This window comes from Castanea sativa, chromosome 11 (genome assembly GCF_040712315.1).
Source record: "Castanea sativa cultivar Marrone di Chiusa Pesio chromosome 11, ASM4071231v1".
Lineage (NCBI taxonomy): Eukaryota > Viridiplantae > Streptophyta > Magnoliopsida > Fagales > Fagaceae > Castanea > Castanea sativa.
The window spans coordinates 49678267-49687604 of NC_134023.1; the positions used below are offsets into that span (position 1 = coordinate 49678267).

The following is a 9338-nucleotide window of genomic DNA, read 5'->3' on the forward strand; positions in this document are numbered from 1 at the left end:
TGCAGCTATACACAAAAGCCTAAAATCTTGCAAAGTAACAAATAAAAACCCAAGTTACAGCAAAACTCCCTGTACAAAGAGATTCTCAATCCTATAACAGAATACCCAAAGCAGCAAAGAAGAAATACCCCGTGCAAAGTTCAGTGGACAAGCCAATACAGAAGGTAGCCTACAAGCCTCAATAGTACACACTTAAGAATTAATGGTTAAATCCATTACGCACACAAACAGTGCCATTCAGATCCCCTGGATCCTAGTTTAGTCCAGTCCATTCCATCACTTGGACTTAAAGGATATTAGAATTGAGGCTCCGATTTCTGCATACGATTATTAAGAATGAGTCATTATAAATGGGGCCACTGTCCATCCAAACATCTCTTTTAACACACTTAGCGATCTGTTCTTTTGCAAGGAGCTTACAAGCATGAAATGGTGATAGTTGCCACCATCTATGTTGCTCTTTTTAGAGGATAAATATTTGAAGATGTTGGGAACTTACTCTACATTATGCAGATCTACAACATGCTTTTGCAATTGTTATCCCAGGGTTTAGTTGGAATCCAAACAAAAATGTAAATAATGAGGCTGCTGGTGACTAGATGAACATTAACAGACTAGAGAAGCAAATTAACAAACTATTATATATGTAATCCACAGAGTCTTAATACAAATACTAGCAGTTACAAGAATTACAATGCCACAAGGACCTTGTCAATTTCTACCTAAAAGTCACAACTACAAAGTTCAGCCTCTAAAACCAGAAAATAACAACAATGGCTATGACAAATTATCGCTCTGAGGGGCTTTGATGAGGCTCAATTTGGTCAAACACATCTGTTGGGAAGTCATCAAAGAAGCTGTCTGGGGTAATGGGGTGGTCAATATTTTCCTTAGCATCACTGCTACAACTTCCGACTGGTTCGAATAATTGTGCCCCAATGGGAAGTTGTGCTCCATTTCCAAGTTCACAAGCATCCAATGTTCCAAACACATCAAAAATGTTGGGGTCTTCAAGTTTAGCCAAGAGTTCTTGACTTTCTGGTGAGAATGTGAGCTCTGGTTTGGGTTGTGGGATTTCAGAAAATGGGATTTGTGATTGGGACTCAGTGCATGAGTTCTTCTCATCCTGGGACAACTCGTGATGTGCAAGGTCTTTTCCGAAATAAACCAACTTCGGGTTAAGAAGATCCGTTAATGGCACCATTTTGATCATTTCATAGTTCTCTATGCAGGATGATGAGGCTGATTGAGCCTTTGATGAAGATTCTCCCTCAGATGAAGAACTGAACTTTGCAGCCTAAACTTAAAGAAGCTAAATTATTCAACAATCAAACTTAAAATCAGAACAATAAACAATGCCTGTGAAATGGCATTTCTCATATGCAAATAAAACACAAAAACTTGTGCAAAATTCCAAGTTCCTGCAAAGAATGTTTACTTTCAAAAAACTCAGAGAACACATATGATTTTGTTTCAAACACCCTAAAATCAAAATAAGTCTAACTTAAGAGGGAAAAAAGGTTGTCAAATACATTTACCTGCGAAGCAGGAACATCATGACAAGTCTGAACCGCCCTTTTATTTTTCTGTGGTTTGTTGGCCGTCCCTGAAGTCTGCAGAATCCTTGCCAGCCTTTTCTGCCTGCTACTCCAAAAATTCTTCACATCATTATCAGTTCTTCCGGGCAGATAAGTAGCAATTCTCGCCCATTTGTTCCCAAACTGTGCCTGCAACTCTATCACCACCCTCTCCTCCTCTACTGAAAATTTGCACCCACTTAGGGAAAGACACACCCCAAAAATGTTAGAGAACGTTCATCTAAAACATCATGGTTATACATCATAAAAGTGACAAAACATAGTATTGACAACAAACTGGAAAAAAAATAAAATAAACTATGATCAAAATTTTCATCAAATACCACTACATGTGAGGAACTTGCATACACAATCACATACATTCTTGTACATAGAACCCCAATTGGAGAGAAACCCAACAACAAAATTCTATCTAGTTAACTTGCACATACAAAAATAAAGAGAATGGGGGCATACTTCTTCAAGTTGGGTCGAAGCTTATTGACCCAACGAAGGCGGCACGACTTTCCGGTCCGCTGCAAAAGGCCTTTGGATCGAATGGAGCTCCAGTCTCTTGGACCATACTTCTTCACATGGTTTAACAACACTTCATCTTCCTCTGCCTTCCATGGCCCTTTTCTTATACCTTCATCTCTTTTCACTTCCATTTTTTTTTTTTCTCACTCTCAAATTTCTAACATTTTTCACAAACACTTTCACTTTTCTAAGGATTTTTTTTTTTGTTTAAGAAAACAAAAGTTTTTTTTTTTAGTTCTCACTAAGTATTGTGTTTTATTCTTAATTTTTTTGGGTTCTGAAACACTGTTTCTGAGTGTGTGTTTCCCTTTTTATCTTTTGACGGTTAAGGCAGTTATTCCCACTACCCTCCACTGAATAAGCCCAGTTCCGATAATGGTAATGTGAAAAGACAGAAATAGCCCTCGTTTCAAAAATGGGGACAGCCCTCCCGCGGGAATGGCAACGGGTCGGGTTCGGGGCCGAATTTTTGCATACTGAACCCGACCCGATTATTAAACGGATTTTTTTGCCAGGGCCCATACCCGCCCCGTTCTTTGAAACAAGCCCCAAACTCAACATCAAACCCAGGGCCAAACAACCAATCCCAAAAATCCCTTCTTTTCAAATCTCCACAGCCACATCCAAATAAAAAAAAAATCCCATTTTTCAATCCTCAAACCCAGAAATAACTAAACCAACGGAGGAGATTTCGGATCAAACAAAAAATAAATATAGAGACAAGAGAGTGTTGGACCTGAGTTGGAGATGAGAGAGAGAGAGAGAGAGCTTGAGATCTTCGGCCTTGGGTTTTAGATCTAGAGATAGAGGGAAGAGTGGTTAGGTTCAGCCATGGAGGCTCAACCTGGGACTGGCTATTGAGAGAGACAAAGAGACGGAGCTGCCTTAGATGGTGGCTCGCGGCGGCGGAGGCTTGTGGTGGCATCAAGTGGGGACGGGACCGCGGCGATGCTTGAGAGTGAGTGTGTGAGCTATGAGATTGAGAGTGAGTGACAGAGTGCTCTTGTGTGAGGCCGTGTGCTGTTTGAGATGTGAGGTGTGTGTTTGTGTGGGGCAGTGAGGGTAGAGCCAAATATATATATATATATATATATATATATATATATATATAGAGGGGGGGGGGTGTGGTTTAGTAATTATGAAAAAAAATAATTCAATTTCTTTTTTTAGATTTTTTAGTATCATAAATTTTGTTATGGATGTTACAACTTACATTTGATATAAAATTGAATAATTCATGTATTATTAACTGGAAAATTTTAAAGCTCAAATAAAATTATAGAAAATTTCTTGATTCAATTTCATACTTTCGATTTTTTTTAACATCATAAATGTTTGTTTGAGATACTATTTTTTTTTTTAAATTGAATAAATCAGAAATGTTTTTTAGATACTATATATTTTTTTTTTTGTAAAATTGAAGAATATATATTACTGAGTAAATGAAATATTTATAAGCTATCAATTTAAATTGAGCATTTATATGATATATGTAACATATTTTATGCTTTATTCATGTGTTATGATAACTTTATTGAAAATTAAAATCAACTTCTTAAATATTAATTTTAATTTTGAAACAGTAACTTCATTTACCAATCAGTCTTAACAGGTTTTTTTTTTTTTTTTTTTAACACAACTTTGTAGATCTTACACTTTTTATTTTTTATATATATTGTTATTCCAAATAACCTGAGTACACCATTCGACTTTTCCAAAGACAAACAATTTCCCAGTTGGGCAATGTACAATTTCTAGTGTTTTTCTACAGAAAAGCAGTGTGTAAATAAACTAGCAAAGAAGGCAAAGAAATTATTTCTTCCCAATACAGGAAATATGCTTGTTTGACAACAATTGATTTTGTGTTAAAAGGCAGAAATGATACAAGATATCCAAAACACTAGTATTAAAAAAAAATGTGGCCAATCATAAGTTAAGGCCAATATTAACATTTTCGTCATATTTACCAATCTTGTCAAATCTGAGGCATTTTCTTACCCCTTCCAAATAGAAGATCATAATATGTTGGCCATTATTGAAAACTTCCCGGAGATCGTGTGTAACTATTAAGATATAAATTAGAAAAAATACTCAGGTAAATCAGCAAAATTGAAACAAATGGATGGATTGACAATTATTTACATGAAGAAAATGCGTGAGATGGGGCACCAATTTCAGCCCTTACTAACTGCAACACCAGCATCCCCGTAGTGTTTGATGGACCCTGTACTTGCCGGAGAGGCATGCACCAAGTCCCCCATGAAATAGTTCTCTCCAGCAGTGCCATTGACACCAGTAACAACTGATTGCTGGCAAATAACCTCATCTTCAGAGTCTCTATTTCCAGCACCCTTCTGAGATTTACACCTAATCTAAAAAGAGCCGGCAATTAAAAAGGGTTTCTCACAAAAACCAGTTTCATGAGCTGAAATCTGTGGAGGTGGTTGTTCTCAATGCAATGTGCTGTCTATAAGCATCTTAGCGGCAATTCTGACTATTTAGTCATCATGCTGTCAACTGCCTTTGCATCATGACCATTATCAGAATCATCTGAAATGTTATCATGAACATCATCATCTTGGACATTATTATCTGCGGAGAGCAGGTTCTCATCCATGCTGTCATTCCCAATTTTTCAATTCCATTCCTTCATTCTCCTTGATGACACCAGAAATTTCAATCATCTCAACCACTTGTGACTCAACGAGCAAGGATATAGCTGACGAGGTCTTGGTTTCAGAATCAGGAGTATTGGAAACTGTAGGCTCAAGACATTGCTTGCAACAACCTCATCAACAGAATATAGTCCAGGCGGGGAAATACAGATGGACGATGGCTCAACATCCATCTTGGCACAGCGAATTTCTTCTCCAACATTCTCACCAGAGATACGATTTCCACCGGTAGCCAAATCATTCAGTTCATCACACACATCACCACTAATAACACGAGGAGCATCATTTACATCCCCACAATTCTCATCATGAGCTGATACATCCTCATTCATACAGTTACTTTCATTTACTACTTCTGTATCTTGGTTAGTAAGAACCATCTCAACAGTTTCTTGCTCGATGTTATCTACAGTTTGACTCTGAATGGGACCTAAAGCAGTCTTGACTGCTATCTAAATCAACAAGTACATTCAACTGCTTCTGTACACAAAACTGCTAAAGAAATAGCTTGGTCACGAATCAAAGAATCAGGGGGTGGGCAGTGTAGCATGTCAATCAATGCCTTGTGGTACTGGAATATGCTGATAGATGGCATAGTAGATCCTCGTTTATGGCAAAGATTAATAACTTTGAACATATGCTCACACGTATTGCCCATTTCTGCCCGAGTGCAATTGCAAATACCAAACTGTGAACCAGGATTCCAGACAACATATACTTTATCCTTAACAAGCTGGTCGGAAACTTTTGCACATCCACCTTGTATGACAACATCAGAGTCTGGAATCTTCAATGCTTTGTGCCAAGATGTTAAGCCACTCATCTACTCATCTTTCCAATATCGTGCAAAATCATCCTTCCCCGAGTACTCATCAAGCCAAAAGTAAGAATACACTTTTGTACCCAACTTATCAACTAACCAATCAGCACGTTGATAAACACCAGGGTCCTTCTCATTCAACAACCTAAGCTTCATCTGGCTGTGGTAAAACTTCACTGCTGCACATGTCTCCTGGCTGGCAAGTGGAAGAGATTTTAGTGCCGCAGTCCATGCTCCTGAGTCAGAACAAGGTCTCAAGCCAGTAATTTCCTAATAAAAGAAAACAGACTTACATAGAAAAGCCAATGGACTCCATACTATTTTAGAGCAAAACTTCATATCTTTCACCTCATACGATCAAGTTGATCTTTAATAATTAAGATTACTAATTCATTGTGTGACCAAATCTTAGGAACCCCAAACCAGGTACAAACATACATAAATACATAACTAAACATACACACTCACACATAACACATATCGTGATCAAAAATTGGAGGTTAATGGTCCATTCCAAGAAATTGCCACCCATTCAACAGTGTGAATTGGCAGTTTGGCAGTGAATGTGGAAGACTGCAAAAAACGATATATATATATATATATATATATATATATATATATATATATATATATATATATTTTAAGTGGGATAAATGATATGATTCCATAGGGGGGTTTCTTGCCATAATTCAACAAGTTTCTGACAGAGATACAGGGCATGATGAACATCTTCCTGTTGGTCTATGCATAATTGCATAGATCACATCTGTCATCCGTGACAACCCGCTGTTTCACCAGATTCATTTTTGTTGGAAGGGAGTTTTGGCATGCTCTCCAAACCAGATTTTTGACTTTGCCAAGTACTTTCAGTTGCACATAGCCTACCACAATGGTTTTAAAGAATCGGAACATGAGGGGATCTGGTTGTTGCCTGTTGCCAATAAAAACTGGTATCCAAACTTCACGGTATACTCCCCATCTGCATTAAAAGGCCAGGTTAAGATGTCACTTTGTTGGGAGCGACAGAGAGGTATTTTTCTCACCTCAGCTGCTTCAAAATCCAGTAGGCATTGGTCAAGCAACTTGTCCTTCCATACCCCATTTTCCTAATCCATAAACTGGCATACCTTCATTCCTATGTCCATATTTTGGATTGGTGATACAATCTTTGGCCTATGCTTGACAGGAATCCAATTATCTCCCCAAAAATTGATTGATCTTCCATCTCCAATTCTCCAAAGCCCACCTTTTCTAATAACATCTCTCCCTTTCATAATTCTTTTCCAAGCATGTGAAGCAAAGCTTGGAGTCTTCGCTTCCATAATAGAGCAATCCGGAAAAAAATTGGTTTTAGTCCCTATAAGACAGTAGCGGCTCCAGGAATTTTTTTCAGGGTGTTCCTCAATAAGCATAAATTACATAATCTAATAAAAAGAAAAATTTTTATATTGATAACAACAACAATAAAAAAACACGCAAATACATAAAGTTTACAATTACCTTCTACATGATTTTCTTATCAAATATTTGTCCATAATTGTAGCAAAAGAATAAACAATAAACTATAAGTTCATTTGAAATATTAATAAAATTATTAATTATTGTTGTTTAGTTATTTCATCAATTTGTTTGTCTTTTATAAACTATAATTTGTTATATTGTTGTTTCATTAATTATTGTTTAGCCTAACATAATTTAATTTGTTTTTCTTTTATAATGTATTGTTTCATTATTGTTTAGCTCAACATATTTTAGTTGTTTAATTTTTTTATTAATTGTATTCTATAATTTGTTATGTGTATAATTAATATATATAATGTAATTAAAAGTTGAATGGGCCAATCAAGTGATAACCCAAGCCTTAAATTAAACCCATGTCACAACCCAAACCATAAATCAAGGCCCACCTTTAATTTTATTTTATTTTTAATAACTTTTTTTTCCCTTTATCTTTGTTTTCTCCGTCAGATCTCTCTTTTCTCTCCTTCACACGTGCTTGTCACTATCCTGTCTCTTCTAGATTTTCTTCAGATTTACTTTACTGAGTTTCCTCTTTACTTTCATCATTTCTTTCTAGCTTCTTCCTTATTTCTTAGTCACAGCGTTTCTCCTCTCTCAATGTTCTCCTCAAGCATCTTTTTACGCTGCCACTAGGCTTCTTTCAACAAGCATCATTCATAATAGCGCCTCCATGCTCCTCTCTCAAGCCGCCTCTACCCAGCACAACGTCTCCTCACCTCCATTACTGATCTATATTTGCTTTGTTTGGATTCTAGATTTATATTTTCTTTATTTTGTATGGGAAATCAAGAGTTTTTGTTTTAGTCCAGAATCCGTTTTTGGTTGAGGGTGTTCCCAATTTTAGTTGAGGGTGTTCCTAATTTTTTTTTAAGGGTAAACCAATAATTTTTTTTAATTATTATATATAAAAAAAAAAAAAAACTTTTCAGGTCAGGGTGTTCCTGGGAACACCCTGGCCTGAACGTGGCGCCGCCACTGCTATAAGATGATGGCACATCAATTTTCATTTTGACTCTAGCATTTAAGGCACTGAAACTGATCGCTTTAAATTTTAGGAACTAAAAATCACTTATAGGCTAAACGTCAAAGGATGAGTGTATTTAGTTCTAAAAATTTATACTATAAAAAACCCGGTAACGGTAAGTGTTACGTGGTTGATGGATTGGTTGTTTTACAAAGTAGTGGTGACATTATCAAACCCATAAATTGATTAATCCATGTAAAGCCCATTAACACACCATTGAAATCCCAACTAAAAGATAGACTCATCCCCCCCTGGTATAAAGCCCAAGTTAAGCCCAAACAAAGAAAGGCAATGCAAGGAATGTACAACAGTAGTTTTTTTTCCTTAATTTCAAACTTTGTTTTGGCACTGGATTTAGAAGATGGGTCTGGTTGATAAGTTGAATACAGTCACACACTTTAACTGTAAATAAAATATAGGTTAATTACAAATTACACCTTATAATTTTGCCTAAAATTTAATTTAGTAATGTAATTTTAAATTTGTTTAATTTATTCCTCTGTCTTTTAAATTTATGATCCGTTTGTTTTGATGTAAAATATTTGTAAAAGTAAAATATTTTACATGTAAAATATTTACAGGAAAATATATTCATTTTACAGTGTTTGGCAGTATATATGAAAATGTTGTGTAAAATATTTTCCGATGTTTGGCACAATGTAAAATGAAAGAAAAAAAAAAAAAAAAACCAGTAAAAATTTAAAATTGTCCTGAGACATCACCAATGGCTAAAATCCAAAGTTTAATAACCATGGAAAAGGGCATCAGTTGAATTTCAAGTGTTTAGTAATGAATAGAATAGAAAGAAAAAAAAAATTTCATAGTTCAATTTTTGTCCATAAACAATGACATTGGGGTCACTCTATGAATGTTTCACATACTTGGTACAAGTTAGACACTGTAAACATAGGTAATGTTTGGATAGCGTCTAGTGGCCTGCGTTTGGTGTTTGCGTCCAGCACAGCATGGGTCCCACAGCTATAGTGCATTGGACAGGAAACGCAAGAACTTCAGCGGAAACGCGTTAAACGCAAGTGCACAGTACCTCGCGTGTACTGTAGATGGACACCAAGCAGAGGAAACGCGTTGGCCTTTCTTATTTCTTGTTTTGCATTTCTTCATTGTTTTGTGCTTTTTTTTTTTTTTTATCTCACTGTTGTACGTTTTGGGTCAGTTTCACCAAG

At 36.1% G+C, this 9338-nt stretch overlaps 1 protein-coding gene across 1 annotated transcript; it reads right to left on the minus strand.

The window, feature by feature from the left end:
- Nucleotides 1-619: 619 nt before the first annotated feature.
- Nucleotides 620-3163, minus strand: LOC142614779 (transcription factor DUO1-like). Its single transcript, XM_075787415.1, has 3 exons — nucleotides 2055-3163; nucleotides 1539-1776; nucleotides 620-1297 (listed from the first exon to the last, which is right to left on the minus strand). The coding sequence occupies exons 1-3, from the start codon at nucleotides 2243-2245 to the stop codon at nucleotides 788-790; spliced, it is 939 nt and encodes a 312-aa protein (XP_075643530.1). The 5' UTR covers nucleotides 2246-3163; the 3' UTR covers nucleotides 620-787.
- Between the last annotated feature and the right edge of the window lie 6175 nt (nucleotides 3164-9338).